The sequence below is a fragment of the Pseudophryne corroboree genome, chromosome 3, assembly GCF_028390025.1.
Source record: "Pseudophryne corroboree isolate aPseCor3 chromosome 3, aPseCor3.hap2, whole genome shotgun sequence".
Classification (NCBI taxonomy): domain Eukaryota; kingdom Metazoa; phylum Chordata; class Amphibia; order Anura; family Myobatrachidae; genus Pseudophryne; species Pseudophryne corroboree.
Genome location: NC_086446.1, coordinates 606,943,019 through 606,964,746, shown reverse-complemented (window position 1 = coordinate 606,964,746; position 21,728 = coordinate 606,943,019). Strand labels below are relative to the sequence as shown.

The window sequence follows — 21,728 nt, the reverse complement described above, 5'->3', positions numbered from 1 at the left end:
TGCTTTTATAAAGGCTTAATCTACAAAGTTTATATTATAAAGCTTCCAGTTTAGGTGTAATAAGTGTCCCTTCCAGGAATGTTAATGAAATATCAACTAGAAACCGTTAAATACCAGTATTCACATTCAAAGAATAAGCTGACGGGCCAAACAGGATGATTTAGAATCTGAAGGAAATGATTACTTAGTAACTGCATATTTATTAATAAAATGCTGTTTGGTGCCAAATACTAAACAAACACTTCCCAAGATTCCATGAGAAACAAAATAAAATGTGTTTAGTTTCAAGTTGGGGAAAAACCCTGTATACTAATGTGTTCTGTGCAGTAATCCAAGCTGCTGTCAGTGTAGTTAATCATCCTACAGCAAGAATTGTATCTGCTCTTTTCTGTCTTTTTATAAAAATGGTCCTTCTGCCCTTTAGTGTGCACATAACATGGCAACCCGGGTCACTTTCACTGTAGTATAGAGCAAATGTTTATTTTATTTCTGCTGTGTAAGGTTAAAAGGAACACTGACCTACAAAATCTAAATTCCCTTATTAGAAGAGCTCTATGGAGAGATACAAGGATTCTGGGTAGTAAACTATGTAAAAGATCTAACTAGTGCCAAAAGAAACAAAAGTAAGACCATACTAAGATTATCATACAATCACAAGATTATTACATAAGACCAGTGGTTCCCAAACTGTGCGCCGTGGCTCACCACGTCCCCAGGGTGGCGCAGCAATTTATGAATGCATTATTCTTATGCGTGGCAGGAAAGGGGTTTGGTCAATGAGCGGAGCCGGTGAGTGTCTGTGATTAACGGGGGAGTGTGAGGGAGCTGCAGTGGAAAGCAACAGATGAGGCTGCCTATTACTGAATGTGGTCCTACAACTCACTTCCTGACTGTTCTAGGGAGCAGAATGGCAATCACAACTAAAGGGAAGTAAGGTGCAGGGGGGGCGTATAGACAACTATACTATAGAGAGGGGGCTGCATAGAGAATTATGTTATGGGGCTGCAAAAGGGAAAGTGCTCGGGAGTGCTTGTAATTATTTTGGCTAAAGGCCCATACACGCTTGCCAATAAAATGAGTGACGTCGCTCATTTTCCCCCTCCCTGAGCGACGCCGCTCATTTTAAATCGGCAAGTGTGTATGCCACCAGCGTCGACCGATGCGCGGCCCAGCAACGATTGCCGCTGTCGCCAGTGCATACATGCAGGATCTGGACTGTCGTCCACCACCTGCATGCAGGGCTGGCAGAGGCGGGACGTCACTGATCGATTATATCGCTCAGTGTGTACAGTCGGCCGCCGACCGTCTGGCCCGGGAGGGGAAACATTAGACTACATCGCTCACAGAGCGACATCGTCTAATGTGTACGGACCTTAAGGGGTGCCTTGAAAAAATGTATTAATTAAATGATCTAATAAATACACATATGCAAGAAGTGACTTGTAGAGAAGAAAAATAAATGGCTATTTTTTTGTCATATGTAAGAGAAAAACAAAATAAAAACAGGTACTAAATAGTTTCCTACTTCATAAGCCCTTACAGCTTATTCTCTGTAGTACATCTTAAAGGATAGCTAAACTCAAAATTGTCAAATATGAATAACACAGGCAAGATTAAGTTGTTCATTGATAACTTTTTAACAGCACCGCCCCATAGACAGCTGAATTCCCTACCACACAATAGAAACATAGAATATGATGGCAATTCCTCTTGGCCCATCTTGTTTGCCCCATTGTGACAGGATTTAGATGAGATCTCATATAAATCAAAAAGTTGAGCATACAATAGTCTTCATAACTGTGGCATCACTGGCCCTGCCCCTGTATAAGTAGCTGCCAATCCACACAGTATATAGCTGGGTGCACAACTACACAATCGTTGGCTTCGGTTTTAATTTCGCAACGTTAAATTTGATAATCGGAAGAGTGTGTATACACCTCCAATTATGTTTTCTTGGAAGAAAACAGGTCAAATTGAAGGATCACATCTAATGTACAGATTCATTTTTATCAGATTCAACAGGTCCAGGTCAGACCAAAAGTGCATTGTGTATGCACCTTCGCCCGTTCTTGCCATTATTCTTACTACTGTACACCGCCTCTGTGGGCGTGCATAATTAATCCACGGCAGGAAGGATGGTGAATCTTGCGCTACTCTTCATGTAAACATTCGCCCTTTACCATAAACCTTTTCCCAGCACACATACTCCAAGATTTTAAACTGTATGCTGGCATGTGTAGTTCCACACTCGCTGGGATTGCTCAGCCAAACAACACCTGGATGGCCACTTAGTGCCCACCCCTTATCCATATTACAATGTACATATTTTATATTTATATTGAGGGAGAGAGACACCTACGCGCGCTCATCCAAAAAGGAGGCGTGGCACGATTGCTTTTTTCGTCACTGAGGGGGCATGCCAAGCGCTCTGTGAGCTGCTGGCACGCCCTCAATCCCTCTGTTTCCACTGAATAGAGGCTAAGCAGAGCAGCAGTGACAGTCGGGTCCCAACTGCCCCCATACCACCGCAGGACACTGCAGCCCGCAGGTGGGACAGCCCCAAGAAAACGGGACTGTCTCGCGAAAATCGGGACAGTTGGGATGTATGCAATAACACCTGACCTGTATATTCATTAGCTACAATGCTGCAGTTCTAAATCCATGTCAGATCTGTGCTGTCTCAGACTGCCACAAGTGTGTGTGTGTGATTATATATATATATATATATATATATATATACACACACACACACACAATTGTGACAAAGTGTTTAGAAGTCATTCAGTTACCTTATTTATCTTTAAATAATCAAAAACAGTTTATTTTCCCAAATATCTTTTTTGTTTAAAAGGTTAAGAATAATGTATATAAAGTTTTTGTTGTTAAATGAGCCAAATAACATGGCACACACCAGCCTACAGTATATGGCTATACACGACGACAAGTGGGAACATGCAAACATATAGGGGGTATATGTCGCTCATACAGTCCCATGCCAACATGTTCAGAAAATAGCGAGGCTATTCCAGGCGGCTTGTTTTGGTCCAGTAATCACGACCCTTCCCCGCCCATTATGCTAATTTTAGGTGCACCCACTGCGAGTGCAGCCCGGCATAGGGGAGATTGTGAACAACTGTACAATCATTTTCTTTCAATATTTTGCCATCCTGGGATCGACGGTCGCAAGTATGATTGTAAAGGGGTGTACATGTTTATCAGGGATCAGACGCCGGAATCCCGACCACACAATCCCGACAGGGGTGGCGAGCGGAACGCAGCCCCTTGCGGGCTCGCTTCGCTCGCCACGCTGCGGGCACGGTGCCTCGCTACGCTCGGCACACTATTATATTCTCCCTCTGTGGGTGTCGTGGACACCCACAGAGGGAGAATATGTCGGGATTGTGGCAGTCGGGATTCCGGCGTCGGTATTTCCGCATCCCGTTGATCAGCACTGTGGACTTCCAAAGGGAAGTATAGTCGAATTAACCATTGTACCAAAAGTGTGATTGTACAGGTGTGTACCCAGCTTAAGTCTGTATTCTACCCCTCATCAGCAGTATAATGCTGGGTGCACACTAAGCGATCAGTTTTAGGATATATCATGTGGATCGCATAGTGTGTACGCTAGATCGCATGCGTCCCAGCAGTCGTCTACCGCACAGAAAATGGGACGATGTAATGAATGACGCCATGCTGCCAAATGCAGCATGGAATGGTACATCACACCATCGTCCAGGGTGTGTGGACGGCACCATGTATTGTGCCATCACTGGGTACACACATCGTTTAGTGTGTACCCAGCATTACACTGCCGGAGAGGAGTTCCAGCAATACACTGACAAAAAGCAGTGTTTTAAGGCTTGTTAAATAGAGCCACTTAAATATAGAAGGCTATTGGGACTGAAGAAACAAATTTAGAGGGACCGGGGGAGAAATCTGTGATTTCTAAGTGGAAGTCCTCTTGTTAAATAGGAGGAAGCAGTGACCAGCCCTTCCTTCAGCAGAAAGCAGTTATTATCACTGCTAAATAGATGCCTGTAATCATGACTGCACTTTTGCACTACATTACAGGGTTATTTTATCTCTGTACAGGGCCACACCTTTGTTACACTTACATAAAATTCTATTGCATCACCAATACCATGACAATCCCAGAACAAACATCACACGGCTAAGATCAAGAGGATAATAGAAACTATTACACATTGTTTATTATATGCATATAACCATAGCAACAACAGGCAAAGTACTTATAAACTTGCACAAAACCACAAGCTTGTAAAATGATCACTCTCCATTAATGTGGTCCGATATAGGAGGTCATTCTGAGTTGATCGCACGTAACAACTTTTTGCTGCTCGTGCGATCAACTAGACGCCGCCTATGGGGGAGTGTATTTTAGCATAGCAAGGCTGCAAACGCTTGTGCAGCCCTGCTATGCTAAAACAAGTTTTGTGCAGAACAAGACTAGCCCTGCAGTTACTTACCCTGTGCGATGGATCCAGCGATGAAGGTCCCGGAATTGACGTCAGACAACCGCCCTCCAAACGCCTGCGTTTGGATCTCCACGCCTGGAAAACGGTGAGTATCCGCCCCGGAACGCCTCCCCACTGTCAATCTTCTTGCGATCGCGCTAGCGATCACTTTCTTCTCTCTTCTGGTCTTTGCCCCTTAGTATGAAGCCGAGGGAGTCCAGTATCACAGCTCGTCCAAGAGCTAGTGCATTTCTTTATTTTAAAATATATCAGTATAAATGCCTGAACCAATGCTTAGCAAAGCCGGAGTGACAGGTGGTCAGAGGTCCCGGCAGTTGGGGCAGTGAAGCACCACAATCTGTAAAAAGACGGTAAGTGACACCAGGAAGTGACATTGAAAAGAAGTGCAAAGAGATGAATGGCATTTTGTGATTGCTAGCCATCCTCAGAGAGCCAAATCTCAACCAGACCTTGGATGAAGGTAAGTGTTGCAAGTATGCTAAACCCAGATAAAATGGGTAATAAAAATATAGCCAGCAATTCTTAGTTCAGAACCGGAATGAGGAGCAGAGAGACTTTAAAGAACATTTTTATTGGAACCGCTGGGGAAACAGAATACAAAGACTGAGAGGCTCATGTAGGGTTAGGAGTAAAACCTCCCAGGGGTGGGAGTTAAAAAATTAACAAACATATTTTTATAGTTGGAAATGGCCATGGCCTAAAAATGTAAAAAATTAAGCTGGCCAGTATTTATGTGCAACAAAAAAAAAAACAATAGAAAGCGCTGTCCACAATAGAGAGGATTTGATTTAAAAAATGTATTAGAATCATCAAATTCACATAAAACCAACTAAAGTTAAATTTTCAACGACATCTGAGCTCAGAGAATCTTTTCCAAATTTAGCAAAACTAACTGCTATTGGACTGACCATGCCTGTAAGCACAGCTGAATGTGAAAGAGGATTTTCTACTCTAAAACAAATTAAAACCTGTCTAAGGAACCAGATGAAGCAGAGCACCCTAAATAACCTGATGCTTATTTCACTAGAGGTACCAGATCCTGCAGACTTTCATTATGAAAAAGCTGCAGACAACTGGGCCTCTAAGAAGAAGAGGAGAATTAATATATAAAAATCTAAAGTTTAAATCAATATGGTCATGATTGAAAAATATGTTATTATTGTGAAGGCCACCCGGCTAGAAAAATGTTCTAGGGAGGGAGAACACTGCTGATAATGCAATTCTTAAGAAGAATGAATACATTAGACACTGATTGACCTCGCTGGAATGAAAAATCAGGAGAGGCTGCTGGGTGTTCAGGTAACAAAGGTTTATTAGCATACCTTCAGCTTGTAAATCATATTCCCACCCTGTATACTGCCGAGTATGGGATCCTTTTTGCATGTCTCAGTTACACACCTACACACTGTGGGGGTAATTCAGACCTGATCGCAGTAACAAATTTGTTAGCTAGTGGGCAAAACCATGTGCACTACAGGGAGGACACATATAACATGTGCGGAGAGAGTTAGATTTGGGTGGGTTATTTTGTTTCTGTGCAGGGTAAATACTGGCTGCTTTATTTTTACACTGCAATTTAGATTTCAGTTTGAACACACCCCACCCAATAACTCTGCCCCACCTGCAGTGCACATGGTTTTGCCCAACTGCTAACAAATTTGCTGCTGCGATCAACTCTGAATCAGGCCCTGTGTAAATAACAATATTGCATACATGCCAATGTGGAATATAAAGGTAGCACATTTTTAGTTTGATTCTGATGTGCCAGGTTCTTAATAATCTGGGTGATAGAGTGGGACTTGCAGGGAGATGGTGGTCCTTGACATTGGGCAGCAAGCTAAAATACATTAAGTAATCCATGAACCAAAGCCCCATTATTTATGTATTAAGGCAAGTGAGCTTACTATGGTGAGTGCTAGGGTCTCTGTTGTTTTATTTATTTGAGCTATGTGGTCACAGGCTCCTGCACCCCACCCTGGGAATGGCAAGTGCGGTGGATTTCTGTGGGTTTGATACAATGTGTGTGTGTGTATATATATATATATATATATATATATATATATATATATATATATATATATATACACATATATATATATATATATATATATATACACATACATACATACATACATACATACATACATACATACATACACACATGTACATATATACACATACACACATATATACACACACATATATGTCTGGCACTCACTACAATGCACAGAAGCTTCCTCCGTTGCCCTCTGTCCATACCAGTTCCAGCAGGGAAAAAATAAGCATTTACTCACCGGTAATTCTATTTCTCGTAGTCCGTAGTGGATGCTGGGTACTCCGTAAGGACCATGGGGAATAGACGGGCTCCGCAGGAGACTGGGCACTCTTAAAAGAAAGATTAGACACTATATCTGGTGTGCACTGGCTCCTCCCTCTATGCCCCTCCTCCAGACCTCAGTTAGGGAAACTGTGCCCGGAAGAGCTGACATTACTAGGAAAGGATTTGGAATCCAGGGTAAGACTCATACCAGCCACACCAATCACACCGTACAACTTGTGATAACTATACCCAGTTAACAGTAGGAACAACAACTGAGCCTCATTCAACAGATGGCTCATAACAATAACCCTATAGTTAAGCAATAACTATATACATGTATTGCAGAAAGTCGGCACTTGGGACGGGCTCCCAGCATCCACTACGGACTACGAGAAATAGAATTACCGGTGAGTAAATTCTTATTTTCTCTGACGTCCTAGTGGATGCTGGGTACTCCGTAAGGACCATGGGGATTATACCAAAGCTCCCAAACGGGCGGAAGAGTGCGGATGACTCTGCAGCACCGAATGAGCAAACTCAAGGTCCTCCTCAGCCAGGGTATCAAACTTGTAGAATTTTGCAAAAGTGTTTGAACCCGACCAAGTAGCAGCTCGGCAAAGTTGTAAAGCAGAGACCCCTCGGGCAGCCGCCCAAGAAGAGCCCACCTTCCTCGTGGAATGGGCTTTTACTGATTTAGGATGCGGCAGTCCAGCCGCAGAATGTGCAAGTTGAATCGTGCTACAGATCCAGCGAGCAATAGTCTGCTTTGAAGCAGGAGCACCCAGCTTGTTGGGTGCATGCAGGATAAACAGCGAGTCAGTTTTTCTGACTCTAGCCGTCCTGGAAACATAGATTTTCAGGGCCCGGACTACATCCAGCAACTTGGAATCCTCCAAGTCCCGAGTAGCCGCAGGCACCACAATAGGTTGGTTCAAATGAAACGCTGATACCACCTTTGGGAGAAATTGGGGACGAGTCCTCAATTCTGCCCTGTCCATATGGAAAATCAGATATGGGCTTTTACAGGACAAAGCCGCCAATTCTGACACACGCCTAGCTGAGGCCAAGGCCAACAGCATGACTACCTTCCACGTGAGATACTTCAACTCCACGGTCTGAAGTGGCTCAAACCAATGTTGAGTTCCCAAGGTGCCACTGGAGGCACAAAAGGGGGCTGAATATGCAGCACTCCCTTAACAAACGTCTGAACTTCAGGCAGTGAAGCCAGTTCTTTTTTAAAGAAAATAGACAGGGCCGAAATCTGGACTTTAATGGATCCCAATTTTAGGCCCATAGTCACTCCTGACTGTAGGAAGTGCAGAAATCGACCCAGCTGAAATTCCTCTGTTGGGGCCTTCCTGGCCTCACACCAAGCAACATATTTTTGCCATATGCGGTGATAATGTTTTGCTGTCACATCCTTCCTAGCTTTTATCAGCCTAGGAATGACTTAATCTGGAATGCCCTTTTCCATTAGGATCCGGCGTTCAACCGCCATGCCATCAAACGCAGCCGCGGTAAGTCTTGGAACAGACAGGGCCCCTGCTGTAGCAGGTCCTGTCGGAGCGGCAGAGGCCAAGGGTCCTCTGAGATCATTTCTTGTAGTTCCGGGTACCAAGTTCTTCTTGGCCAATCCGGAACGATGAGTATAGTTCTTACTCCTCTCTTTCTTATTATCCTCAGTACCTTTGGTATGAGAGGAAGAGGAGGGAACACATAAACCGACTGGTACACCCACAGTGTCACTAGAGCGTCCACAGCTATCGCCTGAGGGTCCCTTGACCTGGCGCAATATCTTTTTAGCTTTTTGTTGAGGCGGGACGCCATCATGTCCACCTGTGGCCTTTCCCAACGATTTACAATCAGCTTGAAGATTTCTGGATGAAGTCCCCACTCTCCCGGGTGTAGGTCGTGCCTGCTGAGGAAGTCTGCTTCCCAGTTGTCCACTCCCGGAATGAACACCGCTGACAGTGCTAGCACGTGATTCTCCGCCCATTGAAGAATCCTTGTGGATTCTGCCATCGCCATCCTGCTTCTTGTGCCGCCCTGTCGGTTTACATGGGCGACCGCCGTGATGTTGTCTGACAGAATCAGCACCGGTTGGTTTTGAAGCAGGGGTTCTGCTTGAGTCAGGGCATTGTAAATAGCCCTTAGTTCCAGAATATTTATGTGTAGGGAAGTCTCCTGACTCGACCACTGTCCTTGGAAGTTTCTTCCCTGAGTGACTGCCCCCCAACCTCGGAGGCTTGCATCCGTGGTCACAAGGACCCAGTCCTGAATGCCGAATCTGCGGCCCTCGAGAAGATGAGCACTCTGCAGCCACCACAGCAGAGACACCCTGGCCCTCGGGGACAGGGTGATCAACCGATGCATCTGAAGATGCGATCCGGACCACTTGTCTAACAGATCCCACTGAAAGATCCTTGCATGGAACCTGCCGAAGGGAATTGCTTCGTAAGAAGCTACCATCTTTCCCAGGACTCGCGTGCAGTGATGCACCGATACCTGTTTTGGTTTCAGGAGGTCCCTGACCAGAGAGGACAATTCCTGGGCCTTCTCCTCCGGGAGAAACACCTTCTTCTGTTCTGTGTCAAGAATCATGCCCAAGAACAGCAGACGCGTCGTAGGAATCAGCTGCGACTTTGGGATATTCAGAATCCAGCCGTGCTGTTGTAGCACTTCCCGAGATAGTGCTACTCCGACTAACAACTGCTCCTTGGACCTTGCCTTTATAAGGAGATCGTCCAAGTACGGGATAATTATAACTCCCTTCTTTCGAAGGAGTATCATCATTTCGGCCATTACCTTGGTAAATACCCTCGGTGCCGTGGACAGACCAAACGGCAACGTCTGGAATTGGTAATGACAGTCCTGTACCACAAACCTGAGGTACTCCTGGTGAGGTGGGTAAATGGGGACATGTAGGTAAGCAACCTTGATACCATAAATCCCCCTCTTCCAGGCTTGTAATAACCGCCCTGAGCGATTCCATTTTGAACTTGAACTTCCTTATATAAGTGTTCAAGGATTTCAAATTTAGAATGGGTCTCACCGAACCGTCTGGTTTCGGTACCACAAACATTGTGGAATAGTAACCCCGTCCCTGTTGAAGGAGGGGAACTTTGATTATCACCTGCTGGAGGTACAGCTTGTGAATTGCCGCCAGTACTACCTCCCTTTCCTTGGGAGCAGCTGGCAAGGCTGATTTGAGGTAACGGCGAGGGGGAGACGCCTCGAACTCCAGCTTGTATCCCTGAGATACCACTTGTAGAACCCAGAGATCCACCTGTGAGCGAACCCACTGGTCGCTAAAGTTCCGGAGACGCGCCCCCACCGCACCTGGCTCCACCTGTGGAGCCCCAGCGTCATGCGGTGGACATAGTGGAAGCAGGGGAGGATTTTTGTTCCTGGGAACTGGCTGTCTGGTGCAGCTTTTTCCCTCTACCTCTGCCTCTGGGCAGAAAGGACGCGCCTCTGACCCGCTTGCCTTTCTGAGGCCGAAAGGACTGTACTTGATAATACGGTGCTTTCTTAGGCTGTGAGGGAACCTGAGGTAAAAAAGACGACTTCCCAGCTGTTGCTGTGGATACGAGGTCCGAGAGACCGTCCCCAAACAATTCCTCACCCTTATAAGGCAAAACCTCCATGTGCCTTTTAGAATCAGCATCACCTGTCCACTGCCGAGTCCATAATACTCTCCTGGCAGAAATGGACATTGCATTAATTCTAGATGCCAGCCGGCAAATGTCCCTCTGTGCATCCCTCATATATAAGACGACGCCTTTAATATGCTCTATGGTTAGCAAAATAGTATCCCTGTCAAGGGAATCAATGTTATCTGACAGGGTATCAGACCAAGCAGCTGCAGCACTACACATCCATGCTGAAGCAATTGCAGGTCTCAGTATAGTACCTGAGTGTGTATACACAGACTTCAGGATAGCCTCCTGCTTTCTATCTGCAGGCTCCTTTAAGGCGGCCGTATCCTGAGACGGCAGTGCCACCTTTTTTGATAAGCGTGTGAGCGCCTTGTCCACCCTAGGGGATGTTTCCCAACGTAACCTGTCCGTTGGCGGGAAAGGGTACGCCATTAGTAACCTCTTAGAAATCACAAATTTCTTATCTGGGGAACACCACGCTTCTTCACACAATTCATTTAACTCATCAGATGGGGGAAAAGTAACTGGCTGCTTTTTCTCCCCAAACATAATACCCTTTTTAGTGGTAACCAGGTTAATGTCAGAAATGTGCAACACATTTTTCATTGCCGTAATCATGCATCGGATGGCCCTTGTGGACTGTACATTTGTCTCATCCTCGTCTACAATGGACTCAGACTCCGTGTCGACATCTGTGTCTGCCATCTGAGGTAGCGGGCGTTTTTGAGCCCCTGATGGCCTCTGAGACGCCTGGGCAGGCGCGGGCTGAGATGCCGGCTGTCCCAAAGCTGTTACGTCATCGAACCTTTTATGCAAGGAGTTGACACTGTCGGTTAATACCTTCCACATATCCATCCACTCTGGTGTCGGCCCCGCAGGGGGCGACATCACACTTATCGGCTCTTGCTCCGCCTCCACGTAAGCGTCCTCATCAAACATGTCGACACAGCCGTACCGACACACCGCACACACACACACAGGGAATGCTCTGACTGAGGACAGGACCCCACAAAGTCCTTTGGGGAGACAGAGAGAGAGTATGCCAGCACACACCAGAGCGCTATATAACAGAGGGATTTACACTAAGACAAAGTGAATTTTCCCCCAATAGCTGCTTATATCACCTTTTGCGCCTAAATTTATGTGCCCCCCCTCTCTTTTTTACCCTTCTTGTAGTGTATACTGCAGGGGAGAGCCTGGGGAGCGTCCTTCCAGCGGAGCTGTGAAGAGAAAATGGCGCCGGTGTGCTGAGGGAGATAGCCCCGCCCCCTCCGCGGCGGGCTTCTCCCGCTTTTTTAATAATGTTAATGGCGGGGGATTAGGCACATATACAGTTTATAACTGTATTATGTGCACATTTGCCAAAAGGTATACTTATTGCAGCCCAGGGCGCCCCCCCCGCCCCCCCCCCGCCCCAGCACCCTGCACCCACCAGTGACCGGAGCGTGTGGTGTGCTGTGGGAGCAATGGCGCACAGCTGCAGTGCTGTGCGCTACCTTATTGAAGACCGGAGTCTTCAGCCGCCGATTTTCTCCTGGTTCTTCCGTCTTCTGGCTCTGCAAGGGGGACGGCGGCGCGGCTCCGGGAACGGACGATCGAGGTCGGGCCCTGTGTTTGATCCCTCTGGAGCTAATGGTGTCCAGTAGCCTTAGAAGCACAAGCTAGCTGCAAGCAGGTAGGTTTGCTTCTCTCCCCTCAGTCCCTCGTAGCATTGAGTCTGTTGCCAGCAGATCTCACTGAAAATAAAAAACCTAACAAATACTTTCTTTTCTAGTAAGCTCAGGAGAGCCCACTCGGTGCATCCAGCTCTGGCCGGGCACAGATTCTAACTGAGGTCTGGAGGAGGGGCATAGAGGGAGGAGCCAGTGCACACCAGATATAGTACCTAATCTTTCTTTTAAGAGTGCCCAGTCTCCTGCGGAGCCCGTCTATTCCCCATGGTCCTTACGGAGTACCCAGCATCCACTAGGACGTCAGAGAAAGTCAAATATTATTCAGTATTTGGCAGAACTCAGGGACTCAAAGTATGACATGTCTACTGACGCTGAATATTGGATATATTATATAAAGAAAAAATGATATTGTCTCCCTAGTTCTAACTGTGTATGATATAATGTGGTATATAGGATGCAATAACAGTGTATGATATAATGTGGTATATAGGATGCAATAACTGTGTATGATATAATAAGAATTTACTCACCGGTAATTCTATTTCTCGTAGTCCGTAGTGGATGCTGGGAACTCCGTAAGGACCATGGGGAATAGCGGGCTCCGAAGGAGGCTGGGCACTCTAGAAAGATCTTAGACTACCTGGTGTGCACTGGCTCCTCCCACCATGACCCTCCTCCAAGCCTCATTTAGGTACTGTGCCCGGACGAGCGTACACAATAAGGAAGGATTTTGAATCCCGGGTAAGACTCATACCAGCCACACCAATCACACCGTACAACTCGTGATATGAAACACAGTTAACAGTATGAAACAATAGAGCCTCTCAACAGATGGCTCAACAGTAACCCGATTTAGTTAACAATAACTATGTACAAGTATTGCAGATAAACCGCACTTGGGATGGGCGCCCAGCATCCACTACGGACTACGAGAAATAGAATTACCGGTGAGTAAATTCTTATTTTCTCTAACGTCCTAGTGGATGCTGGGAACTCCGTAAGGACCATGGGGATTATACCAAAGCTCCCAAACGGGCGGGAGAGTGCGGATGACTCTGCAGCACCGAATGAGAGAACTCCAGGTCCTCCTCAGCCAGGGTATCAAATTTGTAGAATTTTGCAAACGTGTTTGCCCCTGACCAAGTAGCTGCTCGGCAAAGTTGTAAAGCCGAGACCCCTCGGGCAGCCGCCCAAGATGAGCCCACTTTCCTTGTGGAATGGGCTTTTACCGATTTTGGCTGTGGCAGGCCTGCCACAGAATGTGCAAGCTGAATTGTACTACAAATCCAACGAGCAATAGTCTGCTTAGAAGCAGGAGCACCCAGCTTGTTGGGTGCATACAGGATAAACAGCGAGTCAGATTTTCTGACTCCAGCCGTCCTGGAAACATATTTTCAGGGCCCTGACAACGTCTAGCAACTTGGAGTCCTCCAAATCCTTAGTAGCCGCAGGCACCACAATAGGCTGGTTCAGGTGAAACGCTGACACCACCTTAGGGAGAAACTGGGGACGAGTCCTCAATTCTGCCCTATCCATATGGAAAATCAGATAAGGGCTTTTACATGATAAAGCCGCCAACTCTGACACTCGCCTGGCTGAAGCCAAGGCCAATAACATGACCACTATCCACGTGAGATATTTCAGATCCACGGTTTTTAGTGGCTCAAACCAATGTGATTTTAAGAAACTCAACATCACGTTGAGATCCCAAGGTGCCACAGGAGGCACAAATGGGGGCTGAATATGCAGCACTCCTTTCACAAATGTCTGAACTTCAGGTACTGAAGCTAGTTCTTTTTGAAAGAAAATCGACAGAGCCGAGATCTGTACCTTAATGGAGCCCAGTTTTAGGCCCATATTCACTCCTGCTTGCAGGAAATGCAGAAATCGACCTAGTTGAAATTCCTCTGTTGGGGCCTTTTTGGCCTCGCACCATGCAACATATTTCCGCCATATGCGGTGATAATGCTTTGCCGTAACATCTTTCCTGGCTTTAATAAGCGTAGGAATGACTTCCTCCGGAATGCCCTTTTCCTTTAGGATCCGGCGTTCAACCGCCATGCCGTCAAACGCAGCCGCGGTAAGTCTTGGAACAGACAGGGGCCCTGCTGCAGCAGGTCCTGTCTGAGCGGCAGAGACCACGGGTCCTCTGAGATCATCTCTTGAAGTTCCGGGTACCACGCTCTTCTCGGCCAATCCGGAACCACGAGAATTGTGTTTACTCCTCGCTTTCTTATTATTCTCAATACCTTTGGTATGAGAGGTAGAGGAGGGAACACATAAACTGACCGGTACACCCACGGTGTCACTAGAGCGTCCACAGCTATCGCCTGAGGGTCTCTTGACCTGGTGCAATACTTCTCTAGTTTTTTGTTTAGGCGGGACGCCATCATGTCCACCTGTGGACGACCCCATTGATTTACAATCATTTGGAAGACTTCTGGATGAAGTCCCCACTCTCCCGGGTGGAGGTCGTGCCTGCTGAGAAAGTCTGCTTCCCAGTTGTCCACTCCCGGGATGAACACTGCTGACAGTGCTAGTACATGATTCTCCGCCCATCGGAGAATTTTTGTGGCTTCTGCCATCGCCGTCCTGCTTCTTGTGCCGCCCTGTCGATTCACATGGGCGACTGCCGTGATGTTGTCTGACTGGATCAGCACCGGCTGGTGTAGGAGCAGGGATTTTGCTTGACTTAGGGCATTGTAAATGGCCCTTAGTTCCAGAATATTTATGTGAAGAGCAGTCTCCTGACTTGACCATAGTCCTTGGAAATTTCTTCCCTTTGTGACTGCCCCCCAGCCTCGTAGGCTGGCATCCGTGGTCACCAGGACCCAGTCCTGTATGCCGAATCTGCGGCCCTCCAGAAGATGAGCACTGTGCAGCCACCACAGAAGAGACACCCTGGTTCTTGGAGACAGGGTTATTAAACGATGCATCTGAAGATGCGATCCGGACCACTTGTCCAACAGGTCCCACTGAAAAATCCTGGCATGGAACCTGCCGAATGGAATTGCTTCGTAAGAAGCTACCATCTTTCCCAGGACCCGCGTGCAGTGATGCACCGATACCTGTTTTGGTTTTAGGAGGTCTCTGACTAGAGAAGACAACTCCCTGGCTTTCTCCTCCGGGAGAAACACTTTTTTCTGGGCCGTGTCCAGAATCATTCCCAGGAACATTAGACGTGTCGTGGGGACCAGCTGTGACTTTGGGATATTCAGAATCCAGCCGTGCTGGCTCAGCACTTCCTGAGATAGTGCTACTCCCACTAACAACTGTTCCTTGGATCGTGCCTTTATTAGGAGATCGTCCAAGTATGGGATAATTAAAACTCCCTTTTTTCGAAGGAGTATCATCATTTCCGCCATAACCTTGGTAAATACCCTCGGTGCCGTGGAGAGTCCAAACGGCAGCGTCTGGAATTGGTAATGGCAGTCCTGTACCACAAATCTGAGGTACTCCTGGTGAGAATTGTAAATGGGGACATGCAGGTAAGCATCCTTGATGTCCAGGGATACCATGTAATCCCCCTCGTCCAGGCTTGCAATAACCGCCCTGAGCGATTCCATCTTGAACTTGAATTTTTTTATGTATGTGTTCAAGGATTTCAAATTTAAAATGGGTCTCACCGAACCGTCCGGTTTCGGCACCACAAATAGTGTGGAATAGTAACCCCGGCCTTGTTGAAGTAGGGGTACCTTGATTATCACCTGCTGGGAATACAGCTTGTGAATCGCTGCTAGCACCGCCTCCCTGTCTGAGGGAGCAATCGGCAAGGCGGATTTTAGGAAACGGCGGTGTGGAGTCGCCTCGAATTCCAGCCTGTATCCCTGAGATACTATTTGAAGGATCCAGGGATCCACCTGTGAGCGGGCCCACTGATCGCTGAAATTCCTGAGGCGGGCCCCCACCGTACCTGGCTCCGCTTGTGAAGCCCCACCGTCATGCGGCGGACTTGGAAGAGGAAGCGGGGGAGGACTTTTGTTCCTGGGAACCTGCTGTTTGCTGCAGCCTTTTTCCCCTGCCTCTGCCTCTTGACAGAAAAGACCCTCCTTTTCCCCGCTTGTTTTTCTGGGACCGAAAGGACTGAACCTGATAAAATGGCGCCTTCTTAGGCTGTGAGGGGACATGGGGTAAAAATGCTGACTTCCCAGACGTTGCTGTGGAAACTAGGTCGGAGAGACCATCCCCAAATAATTCCTCCCCCTTATAAGGCAAGACTTCCATGTGCCTTTTGGAATCTGCATCTCCAGTCCACTGGCGAGTCCATAAGCATCTCCTAGCAGAGATAGATAATGCACTTATTTTAGATGCCAGCCGGCAGATTTCCCTCTGTGCATCTCTCATGTATAAGACTGAGTCTTTTATATGGTCAATTGTTAGCAGGATCGTGTCTCTGTCTAACGTGTCAATATTTTCTGACAGTTTATCTGACCACGCAGCGGCAGCACTGCACATCCATGCTGACGCAATAGCTGGTCTGAGTATAATGCCTGAGTGTGTATATACAGACTTCAGGATCGCCTCCTGCTTTCTATCAGCAGGTTCCTTAAGGGCGGCCGTATCCTGGGACGGTAGTGCCACCTTTTTAGACAAACGTGTGAGCGCTTTATCCACCCTCGGGGGTGTTTCCCAACGTAGCCTATCCTCTGGCGGGAAAGGGAACGCCATTAGTAGCTTCTTAGGAATTACCAATTTCTTATCAGGGGAAGCCCACGCTTCTTCACACACTTCATTTAATTCATCTGACGGGGGAAAAACTACAGGTAGTTTTTTCTCCCCAAACATAATACCCTTTTTTGTGGTACCTGGATGTAAATCAGAAATATTTAACACCTCTTTCATTGCCTCAATCATGCAGTGAATGGCCTTAACGGGCATTAAATTTGACTCATCGTCGTCGACACTGGTGTCAGTATCCGTGTCGACATCTACTTGTGCCACCTGAGATAACGGGCGTTTCAGAGTCCCTGATGACTTTTGAGACACCTGGACAGGCACGAGCTGAAGACTCGGCTGTCCCACAGTCGGCATGTCGTCAAATTTTTTATGTAAGGAGTCTATACGTGCACTCATTTCCTGCCATAATACCATCCACTCAGGTGTCTGACCCCCAGGGGGTGACATCCCTGCTAAAGGCATCTGCTCCCCCTCCACATCATTATCCTCCTCAAACATGTCGACACAGCCGTACCGACACACTCCACACACACAGGGAATGCTCAAATAGAGGACAGGACCCACAGAAGCCCTTTGGGGGGACAGAGTAAGAGTATGCCAGCACACACCAGAGCGCTATATATATATACAGGGACTAACTGAGTTATGTCCCTAATAGCTGCTTTTTATATATATATACTGTATACAGTGCCAATTTTAATGCCCCCCCCTCTCTTTTCCCTCTTACTGTACTGTAGAATTGCAGGGAAGAGCCAGGGAGCTTCCTTCCAGCCGAGCTGTGAGGGAAAAATGGCGCCAGTGTGCTGAGGAGATAGGCTCCGCCCCTTTTTCGCGGCCTATTCTCCCGCTTTTTATGGGATTCTGGCAGGGGTATTTACCTCATATATAGCCCCAGGGGCTATATATTGAGGTATTTTAGCCAGCCAAGGTGTTTTTATTGCTGCCTCAGGGCGCCCCCCCCCAGCGCCCTGCACCCTCAGTGACCGGAGTGTGAAGTGTGTATGAGGAGCAATGGCGCACAGCTGCAGTGCTGTGCGCTACCTTGGTGAAGACAGGATGTCTTCATGCCGCCGATTTTCCGGACCATCTTCTTGCTTCTGGCTCAAGGGGGACGGCGGCGCGGCTCCGGGACCGAACATCAAGGCTGGGCCTGCGGTCGATCCCTCTGTAACTAATGGTGTCCAGTAGCCTAAGAAGCCCAATCCGGCTGCAAGCAGGCGAGTTCGCTTCTTCTCCCCTTAGTCCCTCGCTGCAGTGAGCCTGTTGCCAGCAGGTCTCACTGAAAATAACAAATTCTAAGACTATAACTTTCTAAGAGCTCAGGAGAGCCCCTAGTGTGCATCCAACCTCGGCCGGGCACGAAATCTAACTGAGGCTTGGAGGAGGGTCATGGTGGGAGGAGCCAGTGCACACCAGGTAGTCTAAGATCTTTCTAGAGTGCCCAGCCTCCTTCGGAGCCCGCTATTCCCCATGGTCCTTACGGAGTTCCCAGCATCCACTAGGACGTTAGAGAAAATATGGTATATAGGATGCAATAACTGTGTATGATATAATGTGGTATATAGGATGCAATAACTGTGTATGATATAATGTGTTATATAGGATGCAATAACTGTGTATGATATAATGTGGTATATAGGATGCAATGACTGTGTATGATATAATATGGTATATAGGATGCAATAACTGTGTATGATATAATGTGGTATATAGGATGCAATAACTGTGTATGATATAATGTGTTATATAGGATGCAATAACTGTGTATGATATAATGTGGTATATAGGATGCAATAACTGTGTATGATATAATGTGGTATATAGGATGCAATAACTGTGTATGATATAATATGGTATATAGGATGCAATAACAGTGTATGATATAATGTGGTATATAGGATGCAATGACTGTGTATGATATAATATGGTATATAGGATGCAATAACTGTGTATGATATAATGTGGTATATAGGATGCAATAACTGTGTATGATATAATGTGGTATATAGGATGCAATAACGGTGTATGATATAATGTGGTATATAGGATGCAATAACGGTGTATGATATAATGTGGTATATAGGATGCAATAACGGTGTATGATATAATGTGGTATATAGGATGCAATAACGGTGTATGATATAATGTGGTATATAGGATGCAATAACTGTGTATGATATAATGTGGTATATAGGATGCAATAACTGTGTATGATATAATGTGTTATATAGGATGCAATAACTGTGTATGATATAATGTGGTATATAGGATGCAATAACTGTGTATGATATAATGTGGTATATAGGATGCAATAACTGTGTATGATATAGGGGGTCATTCCAAGTTGTTCGCTCGTTGCCGATTTTCGCAACGGAGCGATTAAGGCAAAAATGCGCATGGTAAGCAGTGCGCATGCAGTTAGTATTTTAGCACAAAACTTAGTAGATTTACTCACGTCCGAACGAATATTTTTTATCGTTGAAGTGATCGGAGTGTGATTGACAGGAAGTGGGTGTTTCCGGGCGGAAACTGTCCGTTTTCTGTGAGTGTGCGGAAAAACGCAGGCGTGCCAGGAAAAAAAGCGGGAGTGTCTGGAGAAACGGGGGAGTGGCTGGCCGAACGCAGGGCGCGTTTGTGACGTCAAACCAGGAACGAAACGGCCTGAGCTGATCGCAATCTGTGAGTAGGTCTGGAGCTACTCAGAAACTGGTAAGAATTTTCTATTTGCAGTTCTGCTAATCTTTCGTTCGCAATTCTGCTAAGCTAAGATACACTCCCAGAGGGTGGCGGCCTAGCGTGTGCAATGCTGCTAAAATCTGCTAGCGAGCGAACAACTCGAAATGACGCCCATAATGTGGTATATAGGATGCAATGATTCACAACTAAATCTGCCTAGTATTATGGTTGTGGTCAAAACCATTATTTAGCATAACTGACTGTATGTGGCCAGCTAGCCACGGCTCACCCCCTGCCTGGAGCTGCAGCATGTCACTGTGTGTTAGGGGGGTAAATTGCCCTCATCGCTGTCACTAGCGAGTACCCACCACACACTACATAGAGCAGGGGGGGGGGGCCTGTGGAAATTTTGCTATGGTGCCCCCATAGGTCTAGCTATGACCCTGGATATATTTTTGACATACAGGCACCCTATTCTCTGGCATTCTGCCCTTATTAACAGGGCTCTTCCCCTGTGCTCACCCCATGTATTTGAATACAATTGCTGACAAAACAAGCTCACAGGAGGAGACCACAGGAATGCACAATATATCATGTTATTACATGAGCAGGCGCTGAACCCATCAGAGAAGTGAAACTTATTTATTCCACGCTTTCTCTTCATCTAGAAACGGAGTAATACAAAGACATCCATCCCGTTACCTGGTTATCGTGAGGCTCAATTCATCCTCACAGCCCTTTATTTTATTTTGTGCCTCCAAATGCGTCATCCCATCTGTGTTTTCTCCATCAATGGCTATCACAACATCTCCAATAGCCAGATCAGCCAAAGCAGCCTTGCTTCCCGGGGACACCTGTAACAATACAGTGCAATGTTCACTCAAAGTGTTTTATTCTTCAGAAAGAGCATTCATTCACTATATATTACAACTTCTAGATTTTATTCCTTGCACTGGTCCATGCACATTGTTCTGTAAATGCCTTATCAATCCCGTGGCATAAAGTGTTTTAAAATGTATTTACACACATTCATTCTAAAACCTAGGAAACCTCAGCCTCAATCCATAAATTGTATTAGTGGCTCAGTCTTATGAAAATGTTATGCTACCTTCAGTGGTCCTATAACAAGCAAAATATCAGTTTAATAAAAAGGAATTAAAAGCTTACATACATTGATTTTTATTAGAACCAACATGAGTTATTAACAAAAACGTATCCATGGTGTATTTGAATTCTAATCCTTTTGTATCCTAATGTTTGCCACCTGGAGGCAGGAATAAACTGCTGGGAGTGATTAAATCGGCGTGTGCTCGCTGCCTTATTAATGCTGGCTGGCGTCATATTCATTAGAGTTGACAGGATAATAACCCATAACTCCAAATAGTAGTAAAACAATTATTAGGTACTGTATAAAAATGGGTTGTTCGACCCGAAGCAGTTACACAGCTACAGGAATGGTTTATACTACAGCGTAGTCTGTCATACACGGTTTATACAGTAGTTACCCATCTATAAAACATGCAGGTTCTAGTTATTTATTTAGTGTACAGCCCAGTGTCAGGTACACAGCAGAGGAATCAGAAAGGGAACATAGATTATTTTTACAGATAAGCAACTTTTTAAAACATTAGGAAAGTAAGGGAGGGTCATAATTGCTGTATCTACATCCCAAGCTTCCGTCCTCTAAAAAGGCAGCTGACTCTGGAGCCTACTACTGTTTCCTGACCTGGTGGAAAATACAGCCAATATATTCAGAATTTTTTATTTATTTATTAATTTATATCTCCATGTCCCAATATACAGTACATATAGACTAAACTTGGTATTTATAACACAGCTGTTATTGGCTGCTGAATAGGGGTGGGGCAGGTGTTGCACTGTGTGCATTTCATGTGGGGGGCCCTGGGGTGACTAATTTGTGGGTGCCCCTATCAAATAAATAGTCAATATCATATGCTGGTGATGTTTTTCAAAAGTATAATGAGGAGAACACAGAATTATTTTTTTTATATATCTTGGAAGGGTTCATAGATTCTTTGTCTGACGACATTAAACAGAAATTGCATCAATGTTTTCACTCAACACAATGGTATGAAATCAGACAGCTGTTGGGCGACGGCCCCATTACCATGCCACAACTACTTGTTTGAGAAACTTCCTTTTCATCTTTCATGCCAGCCATGCCTACTTTACATTGGTTATTATGTATAGACCTCAATTGTCCATT

At 46.1% G+C, this 21,728-nt stretch overlaps 1 protein-coding gene across 2 annotated transcripts in view; it reads right to left on the bottom strand.

The window, feature by feature from the left end:
* Positions 1 to 21,728, bottom strand: part of PDLIM1 (PDZ and LIM domain 1) — a 166,710-nt gene that overhangs the window by 67,184 nt on the left and 77,798 nt on the right. For both annotated transcript variants that reach the window (XM_063961559.1, XM_063961558.1), the window contains exon 2: positions 20,204 to 20,355. In XM_063961559.1, coding sequence (XP_063817629.1) covers positions 20,204 to 20,355 — 152 coding nt within the window. The remainder of the gene's footprint in view (positions 1 to 20,203; positions 20,356 to 21,728) is intronic.